General features: G+C 50.7%; 8 protein-coding genes across 8 annotated transcripts; 5 read left to right on the top strand and 3 right to left on the bottom strand.

Moving 5' to 3' along the window:
* Positions 1-545: 545 nt before the first annotated feature.
* On the bottom strand, positions 546-767 carry An02g10410 (uncharacterized protein; the record flags this gene model as incomplete). Its single annotated transcript, XM_059746568.1, has 1 exon — positions 546-767. The coding sequence occupies one exon, from the start codon at positions 765-767 to the stop codon at positions 546-548; it is 222 nt and encodes a 73-aa protein (XP_059603478.1).
* An 824-nt stretch (positions 768-1,591) lies between these two features.
* Positions 1,592-2,034, top strand: An02g10405 (hypothetical protein; the record flags this gene model as incomplete). The annotated part of the gene is made up of 3 exons (XM_059746567.1): positions 1,592-1,650; positions 1,705-1,831; positions 1,993-2,034. The coding sequence occupies 3 exons, from the start codon at positions 1,592-1,594 to the stop codon at positions 2,032-2,034; spliced, it is 228 nt and encodes a 75-aa protein (XP_059603477.1).
* Positions 2,035-2,552: 518 nt separating this feature from the next.
* An02g10400 (uncharacterized protein) lies at positions 2,553-4,692 on the top strand (the record flags this gene model as incomplete). The annotated part of the gene is made up of 5 exons (XM_059746566.1): positions 2,553-3,154; positions 3,184-3,778; positions 3,826-4,315; positions 4,365-4,512; positions 4,578-4,692. 5 exons carry the CDS (start codon positions 2,553-2,555, stop codon positions 4,690-4,692), a joined length of 1,950 nt encoding a protein of 649 aa, XP_059603476.1.
* Positions 4,693-5,871: 1,179 nt separating this feature from the next.
* An02g10390 (uncharacterized protein) lies at positions 5,872-7,462 on the bottom strand (the record flags this gene model as incomplete). The annotated part of the gene is made up of 3 exons (XM_059746565.1): positions 5,872-7,061; positions 7,116-7,370; positions 7,432-7,462. The coding sequence occupies 3 exons, from the start codon at positions 7,460-7,462 to the stop codon at positions 5,872-5,874; spliced, it is 1,476 nt and encodes a 491-aa protein (XP_059603475.1).
* A 276-nt stretch (positions 7,463-7,738) lies between these two features.
* On the top strand, positions 7,739-9,502 carry An02g10380 (uncharacterized protein; the record flags this gene model as incomplete). Its single annotated transcript, XM_059746564.1, has 2 exons — positions 7,739-7,828; positions 7,889-9,502. The coding sequence occupies 2 exons, from the start codon at positions 7,739-7,741 to the stop codon at positions 9,500-9,502; spliced, it is 1,704 nt and encodes a 567-aa protein (XP_059603474.1).
* A 388-nt stretch (positions 9,503-9,890) lies between these two features.
* On the top strand, positions 9,891-13,133 carry An02g10370 (uncharacterized protein; the record flags this gene model as incomplete). The annotated part of the gene is given in 3 exon segments (XM_059746562.1): positions 9,891-10,898; positions 10,974-11,040; positions 11,093-13,133. Coding segments are annotated over 3 exon segments (3,116 nt in total), but the record flags the coding sequence as incomplete, so codon positions are not given.
* A 220-nt stretch (positions 13,134-13,353) lies between these two features.
* Positions 13,354-15,513, bottom strand: An02g10360 (uncharacterized protein; the record flags this gene model as incomplete). Its single annotated transcript, XM_059746561.1, has 6 exons — positions 13,354-13,501; positions 13,685-14,396; positions 14,450-14,633; positions 14,686-15,024; positions 15,073-15,105; positions 15,190-15,513. 6 exons carry the CDS (start codon positions 15,511-15,513, stop codon positions 13,354-13,356), a joined length of 1,740 nt encoding a protein of 579 aa, XP_059603472.1.
* Positions 15,514-16,119: 606 nt separating this feature from the next.
* On the top strand, positions 16,120-17,227 carry An02g10350 (uncharacterized protein; the record flags this gene model as incomplete). The annotated part of the gene is made up of 2 exons (XM_001400126.3): positions 16,120-16,236; positions 16,304-17,227. The coding sequence occupies 2 exons, from the start codon at positions 16,120-16,122 to the stop codon at positions 17,225-17,227; spliced, it is 1,041 nt and encodes a 346-aa protein (XP_001400163.1).
* Between the last annotated feature and the right edge of the window lie 152 nt (positions 17,228-17,379).

Genomic DNA, 17,379 nt, shown 5'->3' with positions numbered 1-17,379 from the left:
TAACCGCCATGAACATGCGATAATCAGTTACTAGTGCGGAAATTAAGCGCCACATGGAAACACTCAGCGTTGGGCGGGCTTCAGCAGCAGGCAGGATGCGGCAAGATTACCCCTGAATTCCTTGTAAGTCATGTCTTTCGGCTAGAATACATACGTACGAGACCCGAAGATGCATTAATACTTGACTGAAGCCGACACTTCTTGGAAAGCAGCGGTGAAGAACGCCGGGCACCTGTAGTGAGCCTAGCGAAGTATGGCATCTGGCACCGTTTCAGGTACTAGTAGCATCCACCAATCTGAGTGACCCCCGAGAGCTTAAGGAAGCTCCTTCTGCCCAAGCTTGGTTAGTTCAGAGAGACATGAAGACAAATGTACCAAGAGATGCTCATGCAACTGCGGGGGAACCTGGCCCACAATCAAATAAATCATGTATTTGGCTGCTAGATCCCCCTACCCTAAGCTTCCTATCCCGGGTGACTGCAGGCTTTAATTGTAGGTTCTGAAAATGCAGTGCTAGAATTACGTCTGGAACATGTCGCACGGCCCTAGAGGCATTTATCTGGAACACGATGATGTGCAAGGGAATAGCATCCGATGGAGTCTAATGAGGTCTGGGGCCTCCACATCCGCCAACAGCGTCTAATCGACATACCCACTTGAGTCTTTGCCAGTGGTACCAAATGGCATGCCTCCACAGTGGGTTGCTTACTTAGTTGGGGTTGGGTACATGTCTTAGTAGGCTGTGGCGTTATTGGGCTGCATGGCATACCGTGCTGTTTGCGAAGTCCGTGCCTCTATGGGGAGATGATCCGAGTATGGGAGGAGATAAGGAGGTCTTAAGGGAAGAGAATTATAAGGCCCCTAAGCTTGGAGCGTCCCTGACACTGACATGGGAACAGCTCATTTGATGTGTTCCGAGAGGAATGTGCAGGTGATATAGACTAGATTAGGTGGCAGTGATGATCTGGGATCCAGTCCCGCCAACCGTTGGGCCATGCCCCTTGGATAACCGCTGCTCAGTGCTGATAATCGGTGATGGTGTCATATCGGAATCCCCCCTTGTCAGCTGCTCTGGAACCGATGGGGGAAGAACTCCCGTTCAGGTGATGTGCTTGTATCAGATCAACCGGGTTTGGGGGGGCACCCCATCTGTTCTACGATGTGCACTCGAAGGCTTAGAGAGTCCAGGGGGAGGAAAGATCATCGCGGGAGGAGACAAGAAAAAGAAATATAAAAACTTAAGAAGCGAGAAAAAGGAACAGACAGAAAGAGAACACAATCACAGCTGGAAAAGAACCCAAAGAGGATGAGTGCAGGAAAGCCACGGTTTTCTTCTTTTCTGATAACCTTTGGTCAGTATCGTCATACGGTATTGTATCATCGTCATCACTAATCGTCAGGGTCAATAATCGCCTCGACTCATCATCAATGTAGGTAGACGCCTGTAAAGACTGTAATTATCCCTGTTCTGTACTGCAGACTATCGCGCTATTTAGACAAGGATCCAAAGGACACAGTAGAATCACCGATCGACACAGTAGGGCTCGGGCAGGGCGTGGTTGGAAGGGCGAAACTGGCGCAGTAGGAATCGATGGGGGGAGAGGATTGGATTGTCGGGACTGCTTGCTTGGCCCCACGGCCACAGGAAGAGTAAGACCAGCCGCCGATGTTGCTTCGACCTCAACTGAACTTCCGTTCCTCCAGCTTCTTGCTATCTACCATCTACTCTTTCCCCCCGCCTGAATTACCGGCCATACGCCCTCGGTTGATTCCGTTACTTCAAGTTCCCCTTCGACGCTACTTCGCTCATTTCCATCTGCTCTTGAACACGGTTTGTACCGCTTATCCTACTCCTTGTCGTTTATCCCCGACACTCGGTCGTCTTTCCCCGGATCTGATCCTAGTCCGATAAGACCTCCGCCCGTCGACTGCACGAACTATTTAATCCCTCCATTTCACAGTGCATGAGCTGACCAAGGTCTGATACCTCAGAACCTCCACCGATATCCTTTCACCCCAAGCCCAGCACATTGATCGACCACCCAGTTGCTCAACGAGCTCCACCCCCCGTGAAACGAGCCTCGGCGAGTATCAGTGACCCGCCGCTGATATAGGTCTGCTCTCCTGGTTCTCCTACAGAGCCAGGCGGAAGGGCAGATCTGAACGTTTTCGAACTGGCAGACAATCATCCCTTCTATATACCCTCCTCCGCCGCTCCCGACCACCCTGACCCTCCTATCCCCCGCCAATCTACATCGTCCCGTCCACTCACTTCCGCTCCGGGCGGCCCTTCCCCGTTTTTCCTCCAAAGACCAACAGCCAACTACAAATACGGTACAGCGGGCTCTCTCGGAAACCCGTATTCATCCTCTTCTCGTCGACGGCGCCGTAGTAGTACACCGGATACGCCTGAACACACCCTCGAGGGAACAGGAGGTTTCGTGGAGGATCGCACGGCAAGCGAGGCCAGGTCTCGAACATCCAGCAGTATTCAGTCACGCGTCCCATCAGAGGGCCCCGAACCGTACCCCAAGCGCAGGCGCCTGGCAAATATGCGCCCGGATGGCATTTCCAGTACGAACGGCTCCTCCCACACGTTAAATGGCTCAAATGCATCCCCGTCCCAGAAGACAGCTTTCGCCCACTCTCTGAACGGCCAAACGAGTTTCACAGCCTCCAACGGAGATGTACGCACGAATGGATCTCAAAAGGCATCAGTCGGCCCTCCGTCATACTATGGTCATGACCGAGAAGAAGTTACCCGAATCTTGATTCAAGCCCTGTTTGACCTTGGCTATGATGGGGCCGCGACGCTTCTAAGCAAAGAGAGTGGATACCAATTGGAGAGCCCAGCGGTTGCTACGTTTAGGAATGCGGTGTTGGAGGGGCGTTGGACCGAGGCGGAACATATACTGGTGCAGTCATTCTATCCAGATCGAGGTGGTTGGAGAAGTAATACCGGCGACCAAGCGTCAAATAGGGAGAAGCTGGTTTTGGTGGAAGATGCTCAGAAGAACGAAATGCTTTTTTACCTGCGACAGCAAAAATTCCTCGAATTGTTGGAAGCCCGCGATTTGGCGGCGGCCCTAATAGTTCTGAGACATGAACTGACACCTCTAAATTATGACATAGGACGGTTACACGCCCTGTCCAGGTGAGCACACAATGCTGACAAGCTCTCAGCGGTCCCACGATGAGTGAAACTGACTTCAGTGCTAGTCTACTCATGTGTCCCCCAGAACACCTCCACGACCAGGCCGGCTGGGACGGTCCCATAAGCTCTTCTCGAGAACGTTTGTTATCGGAATTGTCTAGTGAGTTCCTGAACCCAGGACTCGGAGCTGTAACAGTGCACACCGCTAACAACGTCGCAGGGTCAATATCGCCCTCTGTTATGATTCCGGACAATCGTCTTGCTATTCTGCTGGATCACGTCAAGCAAACACAGATCAACCAGTGCTTATACCACAATTCTGCATCACCTCCTTCGTTATATTCAGATCACATGTGTGATCGGAAAGACTTTCCTTTGCGAACCGGGATTGAGTTGAACCAACATTCCGACGAGGTATGGTGGTGCCAGTTCTCGAACGACGGGACGAAACTGGTCACTGCCAGCAAAGATCAGACTGTAATCATTTACGAGACCAGCACCTTCTCTGTGATACAGAAGCTGTTAGGCCATGAGGATGGTGTTGCACAGTGTGCATGGAGCCCGGATGACTCGAAGATCATTACCTGTTCGCAGGACAAGACCGCCCGCGTATGGAGCGTTGAGGTACAGTGACCCCTTCTCAAGTTGGAGGACGGTGTTTGTGCTGACAGTTGGCAAAGACTGGTCGTTGCCTTCTGACCATCAACCACCACCGTCATCCTGTGACAGCTGCAGCGTGGGCTCCAGATGGAGAGTCTTTTGTAACAGCCGCTCTCGACGTGAGCTCGCAACTCTGCCATTGGGGCATGCGTGGACAGACCCTATACATGTGGCCCGAAGGCTTCCGCGTTCAGGATTGTGCTATCACGCCCGATGGCCGGAGACTTATCGCGGCAGACCTTGATCAAAAGGTCCACGTCTACAACCTTGCGACCCGCGATGAAGAATACTGCCTAGCCTTGAAAAGCAAGCCAACCTCTGTTGCTGTTAGCAGGGATTCCCGCCACATGCTAATCAACTCTGCCGACGGACAAATACAGCTTGTTGACATCAACACAACAGACGTTGTTCGCCGATTCTCAGGGCAGAAACAAGGGCATTTCGTCATTCGCAGTGTCTTTGGTGGTGCGGCGGAGAACTTCATTGTTAGTGGAAGTGAAGGTGAGCATTATCTGAACACATACCCACCTTCTTTGGCTAACTGTACTAGATTCTCGTGTTTATATCTTTCACAAAGAAGCCGGCACACTTGTGGAGGCTTTAGAGGGGCATGTACGAGGATGTGTAAATTCCATGTCCTGGAATCCCCGAGACCCAGGAATGTTTGCTTCTGCTGGCGACGACTGCTTGGTTAGAATGTGAGCAACCGCCCATTCAAAACACTCCCTCCACCCAGATAGTCTTTTGACTGACGTATCTCCAGTTGGACACGTGAACGTGACATACGACCAAATGTTTCAGCGAGCAAGCACAGGGCAGTATCGACAAGTGGATTCACTCGCACCAGCGCTCTGCGTTCAACATCAAGCTTCAATTAGTGCTCCGGTTTTAGGAGTAGCAAACAGTCCCATATAGTTTTACATACTTGGAACCAGCTCCAGCTTTAAACATCTCTCGCATTCACTCCGTCCGCTTCCTCCCTCGTCCCTATCCCGAACCTCACTGCTCCCGTTTATTCACTCCACCCTGCATATACGCATTTTTTCTGGGCCATCATCAGTGATCCATTTAATACAGGTTGCAGGCGCCACTGCTTTTGGTACAGATCAATATATGCTTTGCATCAATTTTACTTTCCCTCATTCTTTCATCACCACCGGCGCCTGCCAGCAGTGCCGTAATGAGCCACTGCACCATGCCATGGCGTCCTTATTCATTATAACATATCGCACCCTTCCCAATATTCTACATACTATAAAGACTTCAACGTTTACGGTTAATGGTTTGTTATTATCGTTAGTGTCCATGGACCCTGTGGGTTGGTGAATCAGGCAAGGTTTTCAGGGTTTCTTCAGGAGTGTGAGTGTGCTTTGGTTCGTCTCCGCTTTGTTTTAGTGCGTGAAATGAATTGTGGATCGGAGTCCTCTTTGCCGTTGTTCTCTTTCTTCTCCCCAAGAGGCGTTCGAGTTCATGTTTGCTTCTTGCTACCGCTACTTCGCTTGATCTGTGGCTGCTTGCTTGCTTTCTTTCTCCTTTTCCTGTGTCACTGAGGTTGGAAAGTTGGCTGGTAGTGGTAGTAGAGTATGCATCAAATAATCGAATATTCGCTTGGGTACTACCGAATGATTGATCTACTCGTGTGTGGGTGGGTAGGAAGGGAAGAGGGAGTGTAGACTAAACGGGCAGCTGGTAGTGGATAATGCTTGCTAGTGTGGAATAAAGTGGATGATCCAATGTACTTTTAGTGGATGAAAGGATGGCCAGTCAGACTAGTATAGACAGACCACACAGAACTCTTGAATGTTGATAATTCCACTCGATCGTAACAATAATAGTAACTCCAAACATGGCATATAAACCCCGGAACAAATCAAACGCCAGAAGAAATATTCGAAAGTAAATAAAGTAAGAAGTGGAATGACAATCGATGATATATCCTGACTGGACCAACGCCACTTAATTGATTGGCGTTAGCGCCGTAGACAAATCACCTACTCGGACAACACTGGAAGGGCGTCAGATCCGGGGTTGTAAACTGTAGTATTGTGACGAGTGAACTAACCAATTTGATAATTTTCCCATTTCCTCCACGCGATTTTCCGCCCCTTCATAGTGCACCAATATGGTGTTTTGGCCCTTTCGTTCACCTTGTTCATTTGTATAGGCAGGGAGCGAGGTAATGAGACTGTTAGGATGCGCGAGTCTGATGCCATCAGATGATGTAGGCGACCTCTTTTTGGATATATTGGTCGATACGCTAGGTATAAAACAGATTGCTTATGACAGAAGATCGGCAACTGGAAAAATGGGTTAGTTATATCCGGTCTTGGTGATATAGATGGTGTCAACATACCATTCATGGGCATCTCATCAATCTGAGTGGAGTAGTAGAGTTCAATGTCGCGGAGGATGCGCACGTCATCGCTGGTGACGAAGTTGATGGCAACACCCTTGCGACCGAAACGACCACTACGACCGATACGGTGGATGTAGTTTTCACGGTTAGTGGGCAGATCGTAGTTGATGACGAGGGACACCTGCTGCACATCGATACCACGAGCCCAGACATCAGTGGAGATAAGCACACGGGAATTACCCTGGCGGAAATCCTGCATAATGCTGTCACGCTCCTTCTGGGGCATTTCACCGTGCATACTGGACACAGTAAAGTTGGCTTCGCGCATCTTGTCGGTAAGCCAGTCGACCTTGCGACGGGTGTTGCAGAAGATGACCGCCTGGGTGATAGTCAAGGTATCGTAAAGGTCGCAAAGGGTATCGAACTTCCACTCTTCCTTCTCCACCGCGATGAAGTACTGCTTGATGCCTTCGAGGGTCAACTCGTCACGCTTGACCAGGACACGCACGGGGTCTGTCATGAACTTGGTGGTCATGTCAAGCACATCATAGGGGAGAGTAGCGGAAACGACAACGACTTGCGTGGCAGGAGGAAGGTAGCGGTAGACATCGTAAATCTGTTCACGGAATCCACGGTTGAGTAGTTCATCGGCTTCATCAAGAACCAGCATCTTGATGTGACGGGTGCGCAGATGACGTCTGCGAATCATATCGGCGACTCTGCCCGGTGTGCCCGAAACGACATGCTGGCCGTAGTCAAGCTTCCTAATATCCTCTCCAATATTTGTGCCTCCAATACAAGCATGGCACTGAACGTTCATGTAATCACCGAGGGCCATAATAACGGACTGAATCTGGGTGGCAAGTTCACGAGTGGGGGAAAGGACGAGGGCTATCAGATGTGAGATTACCACCAACAAAATGCAATTGAGCGCATATTACATACCCTGAGATTCGCGGACGACGGTATCGATGACCTGGAGGATACTAATCGAGAATGTAGCGGTCTTACCAGTACCGGATTGCGCCTGAGCAATGGTATCGCGACCTTTGCAGATCTGGACAATGGCACGGGACTGGACTGCAGACGGAGATTCGTAGCCATAAGCGTAGATACCACGGAGAAGGCTCTCCTTCAAGTGCATGTCCTCGAAGGTAGGAGCAACAGTGACCTCCTTCGAGGTATTGAACTCCATGCGGTCTAGTTTTGCGCAGTCAGTATACCGACCTGAATAACTGTTGGGGACTTTTGGAGGTCCTACCATCAGCGCGTCTGTCAATTCCGTCCGCCATGTTGAGTACACCAGGTCTGTAAATCGAAGTAAAAGGGTGAAAGAAAAGAGAATCAAGTCAGTGGAGGAGGGGAGCTGGCCTGGTGGAGTAGCAGAAGAATCGCCCAGCTTCTGCGGCGCGACTTTTCGTTGCGACCGAGGTCTCACCGCCCGCTTCACGTGACGATAGCTCGCCGCAAAGCTCTCTTGGATGGCGTCGAGATGCCCGCTTTCAACCCCGATCTCCAGAAGCGCTTTATCTGCGAAAGACAGGTAGAGCCTTGTGCGCGCAGCAAAGATGATTTTCGAGGAGCAACGGTTTATCCACGAGGACCTTGAGCGCCTAGAGCAGGCGATTGCCGACCGCGTTGCCGAAGAGCCTCGTAATGTAAGTAACTCTGCAGTCTCTATCTCGTCGCTCTCTGCTAACTCACTCCTTTACTTTCAGATTCGGGATCGCTTGGCTCGCGATCATGAAGTCGCACATTTCTTAAAGCGTATAGAAGACCAGTCCAAGAGGTTGCTCGACATCTACAAGGATGCAGACGGCGCGCGTGAGAAGGAAATCCAAACCATCTCAACCGGCGATCAATTCGAGGAGTTCTACAAGCAACTGGATGAGATCAAGGACTTCCATAAGCGCTACCCTAATGAGCCAGTGGAAAACCTTGAACGGGCTTATAAGCGTCGTCAGCCCGGAGAGGGTGAAGTAACGGGCATGGAGATCGACAATCTATTCACCGGTGAAGAGGGTTATGGACAGTTTCTGGACCTCACAACACTGCACGAAGACTACCTCAATTTGCCTGGGGTCAAACGGCTCTCATATGTGCAATACCTCGACATATTCGATGCGTTTACTCCTCCGCAACTTCCGATTAAGCGAAACAACAAACTTTCCGATCGGTATTTCAAGTATGTCGGCGAACTTGCAAACTACTTGGAAAGCTTCATCAAGAAAGTGAAGCCGTTACAAGATCTGGACAAACTTTTTGCTAGCTTTGATGAGGAGTTCGAGAAGCAATGGACGGCGAATCAGGTACCTGGTTGGACGGAGGAGGTTGCTGAAAATGGTAACCAAGGTCCGAAGACCGAGGGCTCCGGAGAAGGCATCTGGTGTGCTGACTGCGAGAGGGAATTCAAGAATGAGAATGTCTATAAGAATCACTTGACAGGCAAAAAGCACATCCGGGCCGCTGAAGCTCGCAAAGCTGCCGGGGATACTGGCGCGAAACCGGCAGCCCCTGCGACGAACGGCGCATCATCCGTGGCTCATCGTCTTAAGGAACGTGCAGTCGCAGAGAGGGAACATCGGGTGCGTTCTCTGACGCAGGTACTGCAGCCCGAGCGTGTAGCGACGAGGATGAACGTGGAGCGGAGACAGGGTATGACTGAACGGGAGCGCCAAATGGAACTTGAAGCTCTGCTTAATGAGTCTGAGAACCCTGGCGGTGATCGTGCTGGCGATCAATCTGACGAGGACGACGAAGACCGAATCTACAATCCCCTCAAACTGCCACTTGCTTGGGACGGCAAGCCAATTCCCTACTGGCTTTACAAGCTGCATGGCCTGGGGGTAGAGTATCCTTGCGAGATCTGCGGTAACTTTGTGTATATGGGCCGTCGAGCTTTTGACAAGCATTTCTCAGAGGCCCTACATATCTTTGGTTTGAAGTGTCTTGGTATCACTTCTAATACCAACCTTTTCCGTGAAATCACTCGGATTGAGGATGCAATCAGGCTTTGGGAGAAATTAGAGCAGGACCGCAAGAAGGATAGAGATAATCGCGACAATGTGGTACAGATGGAGGACGCCGAAGGCAATGTGATGCCGGAGAGGATCTACCTTGAGTACGTGCCCCCAACAGTTCCGCGGCCTAATGGAACCTTTACTAATGTTTACCAGTCTGCAAAAGCAAGGTATACTGTAATCGGCGACCCCCGATCAGCCTTTCTTCATGTTCTTTGCATTGCCTTTCGCTATATTTCTTATTTGAAAAGCCTGGAGTTTGGTGGGTGTCTTTTCTCGAATTTCCTTACTGCTGCGTGGTCACTGGGATAGTGTTGGTTGGGAACGGCTATATCAAAGCAAAGTCAACCTTAGACAGCTTTGCTTTTCATGTATTCTACACCACAAGAATATTTCGATATCATCTTCGGGAGCAATTCAAAGCCAAAAGTATCAATTTGATCTCAACTTTGGCTCGTATCACGTGGTTTCGCGTCCCGTTCGCGTAGCTTCCATCCCAATTTTGTTCCCCGCGTCTTCCCTCATCTTCACTTCCTTCTTTGTTGTCATCTCTGGATTGTGCATTCCTGAGTACTAGTAGCCTCATGGCATAGGCTGTGCTTCGCTTAGCTGTCATGTTTCAGGCAGTTACTGGGCTGTTTTGGATGCCTGCCACCGATACTGACACTTGAGTCGCGCCCGTCGCGGCTACTACCACTATATGGGGTTCAAATTTGCTCGCTTGTGCGACTTACTATCAGCCCTCGAAGATAACAGGATCCTGAAAGCTGCCCATGAGGCCAAAGTTGTGAATCCTGACATTCGGGCCGTATCACGATGGTTCGCCCAAAATGACAAGCAAATTCACGACAAAGATACCGACCAGTTGGCCCTCCTTTCCTGCATATTTCCTGAGAAACGAACAGATCGTGTCTACTGGCTACAGGATACATCCCTGGCCAAGATTATAGCACGGTGTCTGCTCCTGGGCTGTTCACGGCGGCAGGAGCTGGAGCGTTGGCGTGTCTCCGGGGGCGTAGACCTGGGACAATGCGTGGAGAATGTCATGCGGCAGGCTGAAAACCATGTCACCAACGGCCAAGATGTCACTGTGGAGGAGATAGACAAAGCTCTAGCTGAAATCGCCTCTCGTTGCAAGTTTTCTGGCCCTCGGGTGCGAAGGCAGCGTACGGCAGTCAAGGTCGATCAGACGCTGTCCTCATTATATCGACGACTAAGTAGCAGAGATGCGAAATGGCTTACACGGATGATACTAAAAAGTTATTCTCCTGTTTCTCTACGACAAACATGATCTTGAAACGCTTCCATTTCCTTCTTCCACATCTGCTTCTCTTTCAGGACTCTTTCGAACACGCTTTAAGCGTGCTGGGTACTAGCCCAATAAGACACTTCCCGCCTCAACCAGAGCCTGCATTAGCCAAAGACCTGGGGTCCATCGCGCTAGGGCATCTCAGTCCTGCTGTGGGAGTCAAGATAGGACGACCCGAGTACTATAAGGCTAGGAGCATCAAGCATTGCTGTCGCATGGTCGGCAACCGTCGTATGAGTATCGAAAGGAAGTATGATGGTGAATATTGCCAGATACATATCGATCTCTCCAAGGACTCCAACTGGATTCAAATATTTTCTAAAAGCGGTAAAGATTCAACAGCAGACCGCGCCGGTATCCATCAAGTCATCAACGAGTCTTTGAACCTAAGACGGCCAGGTTGCAAGGTTTCCCGGCGATGCATTCTGGAGGGCGAACTGCTTGTTTGGAGTGATAAGCATGGCAAGATCGCAGATTTTCATAAGTTGCGTAAGTTCATATCGCGTTCAGGCACTTTCATTGGAACTGAAAGCGACTCCCCGTAAGTGGCACGGCATGTAGTTTCCAGCGCTGTCTTCTGACTCTGCAAATAGCCCACAACCTTATGAGCATCTGATGATAGTATTTTTTGACATCCTGCTCATCGATGACAATGTTTGTCTGAGGCTCCCACACCGGGAGCGGAGATTGCTTCTGAAAGACATTATAGAGCCAATCCCAGGACGTGCGGATATATCTGAGCAGTGGGTTGTTGACTTTTCCCATCATGGCGGTCAATCTCGACTAGAAAGTGTCTTCCACAAAGGCATCGATGAGCGATGGGAAGGATTTGTCCTAAAAGCATGTGAAGATCCTTACTTTACAATATTTTCTGATGACAAGGACAATCCCTCCTTCGGTCGCTGGATCAAGCTAAAGAAGGATTATATACCCGGACTGGGTGATACCGTCGACCTCGCAATCATCGGCGCGAGGTATAACTCTCGGGATGCTATGGCAATCAAGCAAGTCAAAAAGCTATTATGGACTGAATTCTTCATTGGATGCCTCGTCAATAAAGAGATGGTTGTTCAATGTGGAGCCATACCAAAATTTCGGGTGCTGGATGTTATCAACCACAAATGCATGCATGTCAGATTCATGCAGTTCTTAAACCAATACGGCGAATTCTGCGCGCGCAGTCCAGACTCCGAACACGGATTCAATATTGAATACGGAGAGAGTGTAGTCAGCCCTATGGACGTCGTCTTCAAAACACCCTTTGTCGTTGAGATGTTAGGCAGTGGCTTCGAAAAGCCGTCTGGCGCCAGATACTATACACTGCGTTTCCCTAGGATCTTGAAGGTCCTTTCTGACCGATCATTTGAGGACGCTGCGTCATATAGAGAGTTGCAGTTATTAGCAGAAACCGCTCGAACCGTCCTTGATGAGGATCCAGGGACTCACGAGTATGAAGCCGCCAAACGGATGAAGTTGCGAGATTGCACGGAGTGTACACCGGAGGGATCACAAAGTTTTCAGACAACACAGAGCCCTTGTCTCCAGTCTTCAACTACTGCAAAAGATGACTCAAGTAACGGAGCATTCGTGTCTCTCCCGAACAAAGCATCAAACGCCCCAGACGCGTTACCTGGCTCAACGAGGCAAACCAAACGACGTCGCGAGAGCTGCGCTATGCAACGTACCATTCCCATCCATGTGGATCTCAATAGAGACCCCTCCCCACCTGTAGGGCACAGTGTATGCGGCAATTACCTGACAGACAATGAAAATCTGTCTTCGCATGCAGCCGGACAGAGGAAGAACTCAACCCAACCAACCGATTCTTCTGATGCAGAGAAAGCCTCCCGCTCCTGTCGAATGCCTAGTCCATTAACTAGCCTAGACAAGCTGCAAAAGCACTCATTACCTGTTTATACACCGCTACACTGCCATATTGGATCAAACGTAAGCCAGGAAATTTGCAATCGCCATCGACTTGGTGATGAAGTCGTGACTGCCCACCTCGGCCAGAAACCAATCCGGCGCATTCTATCACCATTGCTCCACAGACTTATATACGTTCACCATGGCATATCATCCGATCACATGGCAGTGTCTCAATCCATACCAAATGCATTGAATATAGCACCCACCCTCAAAGAGTTTGTCTGCTCATTAACACGCCTAGAGTCACGAACCCACCCCAGGACATCCAACCCTCACGCAGTCTCGCACTACACAGCTTGCGGACTGGCCATGATACCTGGCAAGGAAGATGCGCTATGTACGGTTCTTCCCGATCTAATAAAAAGCATAGGAAATGCTTTCCAGTCTCACAAATCCAACAGCCACCACCATGGCGGAAAAGTCTTTATTCTCGATTCGAGCTTTCTCAAACTCAAGATCAGTAATTATGACACGGCAATTTTCCCCGGCCAGACATGGGAAGACATTAGCAAGGTGTTTTTCTATGCCTGCGTGAGCTGGACGTTCAACGGGACTACAGGTTGTGGCACGTTTGAGAAGTACCAAGTCGGAGAATGTGACGCGCTCTACACGAGGCCTAAGATCACGGTTAGCTTCGATAGACGTGAGTTGGGTCGGTTGGAGGAAATATTCCGCTCTGAGACACCGAACACTTATCCTATTTGAGATACACTGGCTTCCCTCTCTCTCTTGTCTGCGTCTGTATACAGCTTTATCACTAGCCATTAATAGATATACCAGTAACCACCTAAAGGAACATTTTATATGAAAACATTTCATAATGACTCTCTCCCAAACGCCTCGCTAGTAGTAGCCCCGAGGAAATGCAGGAAGGTCGTAAGAGACGGAGTACAAAATCCCCAACCTATGACAACAATAACAACGATCACTCATCCCCTTCTCTCCGCGCGCGAACATCCCTCATCAAAGCCTTCGCCTCTTCAACCTCAACCCCATCTTGACACAACTCACCAGCCAGCTGATCTGCACGCTCAAGGTCCCCATTACGCAGAGACCACCGCGCAAGCCACAACCTAGCCTTGGAAGTAGTAGCTGTGACGCCCGTTCCATGCCAAGTGTCATCCTCATCCTCATTCTGCTGAGTCGACGACTTGCGCATCCGTCTTGAGCTAGACTGCCCCTCCGTCCCAGATTGGTTGTCGTCGTCATCATTATCAGATGAGATGTCTTCATCTTCCTGGATCACTTGGCCTGACTCTTGCTGAAGCGTGAGTTCCATGTACGAGGCCGCTTCTTCGTCATCGCCAAGACGTTCGTACAGCGTGGCGATCTGGTGGAGGGTTTCGGGGTCGAGTATCTTCCGCTCTGGTCCTCCTCCTCCTACTTGGGAGGAGTCATCGGCGTAGTAGGAGCCAGCGACGAGGGCTCGTTTGAGCGCTTTGATGCTCTGTTCGATGCGGCCCATTTTGGCGTAGCAGGATCCTACGGCTTGCCACATTTTGGGGTCGTAGGGGCGTAGCGCTGCGGCTCGTTGGTAGTAGAATAGGGCGTAGAAGGACATGTCGAGTACTTCGTAGGCTTGGCCTAGACCGTACCAGGCGCGGTAGTCTTTGCGGTTGACGTCGACTGCCCGACGGTAGGATTCGATTGCGGCGTGGGTGTTTTTCATTTCGATGTATTCGTGGCCCATGAGGGTCCAGGCTGAGAGGAAGTTTCGGTCCAGGGTCAAGGCGCGGCGGAAATACATGACGGCTTTTTCGTGCTCGGATTTGAGCGAGTAGTAGTTTCCTACTACACAGCATGTTTCGGGGCGGAATTTGTCCGTTGCGGTCGCGATTTGGGCGACAAATGCGAGCTGCGGGCGCGCGCCCATCACGTATAGGATGTTGGAGTAGTGGTCGAGACTGTCGAGACGGTGGGGAGATGAAACGAGGATGTCTGTGAAGATACTGGAGGCTTCTTCAAAGTCTATAGGAAAGGTTAGCTTGTCTATGCAATGTGTGTTTGTAGTGCAGCCGTACCTTTTGAGTGGTAGTATAACAATGCTCTTTGGGTCTTGAGGAAAGCACTCGTGGGGAAGATTGTTTCCAGTTCAGATAGTGACTGGTAGGTATCCTCGGTGGCCTGATACAGCTCCTGGCTGCAGTATACGCGGAATATGAGGGTCATGATATTCAAGGGCAGAAGATTGACCACTTGGTTCAACTGCGAGAACGATCAGCAACCTGCGACTGCGAGAATATTTAACGGGACGTACGTCTTCTGTGCTTGCAAGCAAGTCGTTTAGTTCTTGCCAGGCGCCCCAGTGAAATGGGTTCAGATGAACACTCCGGATAAGCCACTTCTTGGCCTCGTCTTCATTTCGTCCCTTAAGAAGTATAACACCATACAGATACTCCAACCATCCCTGGCTGCGCTCTTCCAGTCCCTTGTCTTGCCGCTCAGTAAACCATCCTTCTAATCCTCGCGCCAAATCTGGTAATTCTTTGTTGACAGTCGAACCTCCGTCTGCCGGTCCCAACACCATTTCGGTCTCTTCATCCTTGCGCTTCTCGCCCGCCAGATACTTAGCATACAACGCGAGAAACAGCGATTTCTGACTGAGCTTTGGGTATGGATTCCTGGTTACACTATTATCTTTGACACCACTATATGCTGAGGCCTTCGATTTCCCTTTCTGCGGAGTCAACGACTGTCTAGACTTCGGAATCGGCGGCGTTGAAGTAAGGGGAACGGGGGAGATGGTCGGAGGGAGGAAGACTGAGGCGCAGCGATCATATTCGCGGGTGTCAAAGTAAGATTTCGCAAGGAGGTACTTGTATGACTCTTGCGCTTCGAGAGCGGCCTCGAGCGGATCTTGTGTTCGGAGATAAGGGTTCTGGGGGTTCGAAGGAGCGTCGGGGTAGTCCATGGGGGAGTCTGGATCGGTGTCGTATTGCTCAATTGGTACGATTGAATCTAGCATTTCAGCTGCCCTGACCCACAAGGTTAGTGACTGCTCATGGAGGTGAGCCGGGGTGATGCCTGTAACGGTACCATTTGGCGGATTGGTATAAACAACGCTCGGAGCATTTGATCGCCGCATCTTCAAGCCGGAACCTGAGCTCTTTGATATTCTCGTCTGTGAATTGAGCAGCCATGGTAGCGAAGTTGTTTGCGCGCGTTAATGCGCACGCGTTTAGCAAAGAAAGGGCTGCGGAGCTCTTCTGAGTTGACTGTAAGTAACTATAGTTAGTGACGCGCCAGGAGCATTGCTGCTTGGTGGATCTTGCGCGCTCCAGATACGGTGGAGACAGGTGATGTCAGGAGAACCTGAGACAACGGGAGTCAACTAATTAGAGCGCATAAGCAGCGCCAAGAGAGCAGGCAGAAAACAATGTCCAAAAAAGAGGCAGGAGACGCGGCGAAGAGCATCGCATCGCCAAAAGATTCCGGGGAATCTCGAATGGCCTTCCTTTTTGGGCGGTGACGGCGCAAACAGAACAAACAGCGGGGTTTTCCTAATTGGGCTGGCCGGCCACTAACTGGACGAATTGGGACGATCATCACCATCTGGATCCCCTCCTTTCGTGCCTATTGTTCTTCTCCATTCTTCTTCTTCTTCTTCTTCTTTTTCTCCTCGCCGCTCTTCCTTTCACCTTCACTCTTTTCCTCCTCCAATTTTCCCCCTCCTTAGTACTGCCGTGCAACCATGTCCACCACTGCCCGTGCCGATTTCGAGGCCGTCTTCCCCTCTTTGCGGGAAGACCTTCTGAACTATGCGAAGCAGTACAAGCTGCCCCAGAACGCTCTCGAGTGGTTCGAGAAGGTATGTGCCGACCTCCCTAAGTTTTCGCCCCCAAAGTCAATCTCTAATCCTTATTTCTCTTCAATAGGCCCTCAATGTCAACGTCCCCGGTGGAAAGCTCAACCGTGGTCTCTCCGTCCCCGACACCGGTCTCGCTCTCCTGAAGAAGCCCCTGACCGATGAGCAATTCAAGCACCTCAGTCTGCTGGGCTGGCTCACCGAGCTGCTCCAGGCCTTCTTCCTGGTTAGCGACGACATCATGGACGGCTCCATCACCCGTCGCGGCCAGCCCTGCTGGTACAAGCACGAAGGAGTCGGACTGATCGCTATCAACGACGCCTTCCTGCTCGAGTCTGGCATCTACATTATCCTGAAGAAGTACTTCCGCTCTCACCCCGCCTACATCGACCTCGTCGAGCTCTTCCACGAGACCACCTACCAGACCGAGCTGGGCCAGCTGTGTGACCTGATCACCGCCCCCGAGGACAACGTCAACCTCGACAACTTCTCCATGGAGAAGTACATGTTCATCGTCACCTACAAGACCGCCTACTACAGCTTCTACCTCCCCGTTGCTCTGGCCCTGCACTACCTCCAGCTCGCTACCCCCGAGAACCTGCGTCAGGCCCACGACATCCTCATCCCCCTGGGTCAGTACTTCCAGGTCCAGGATGACTACCTTGATGCCTACGGTGACCCCGCCTTCATTGGCAAGATTGGTACCGATATCCAGGATAACAAGTGCTCGTGGTTGGTCAACCAGGCTCTGCAGCGTTGCAACGCTGAGCAGCGCAAGGTCCTTGACACTGCTTACGGTCGTAAGGACGCTGAGCTGGAGGCCAAGGTCAAGGCCCTGTACAAGGAGCTCGACTTGGAGAAGATCTACAAGGAACACGAGGAGAGCGTTGTTGGTGAAATCCGCACCAAGATCAACAGCATCAACGAGTCGGAGGGTCTGAAGAAGGAGGTCTTCGAGGCCTTCCTCGCGAAGATCTACAAGCGCACTAAATAAGCAAAGACTTTCGGCGATTCTTTTCGGAGGAACTATATACCCGCCTACCCTTCTCCGCCGTATCTTCTTGTCTCTACATAATAATTTCCCCGTACATTGTGCCTACATACCCCTATCGAGATAGATTAGCTGAACTATTGAGACGTACATTG

Source organism: Aspergillus niger, assembly GCF_000002855.4.
Source record: "Aspergillus niger supercontig An02".
Taxonomy (NCBI): Eukaryota; Fungi; Ascomycota; class Eurotiomycetes; order Eurotiales; family Aspergillaceae; genus Aspergillus; species Aspergillus niger.
The sequence above is the reverse complement of the archived record's forward strand: the minus strand, read 5'-3'. Positions and strand labels throughout refer to the sequence as shown.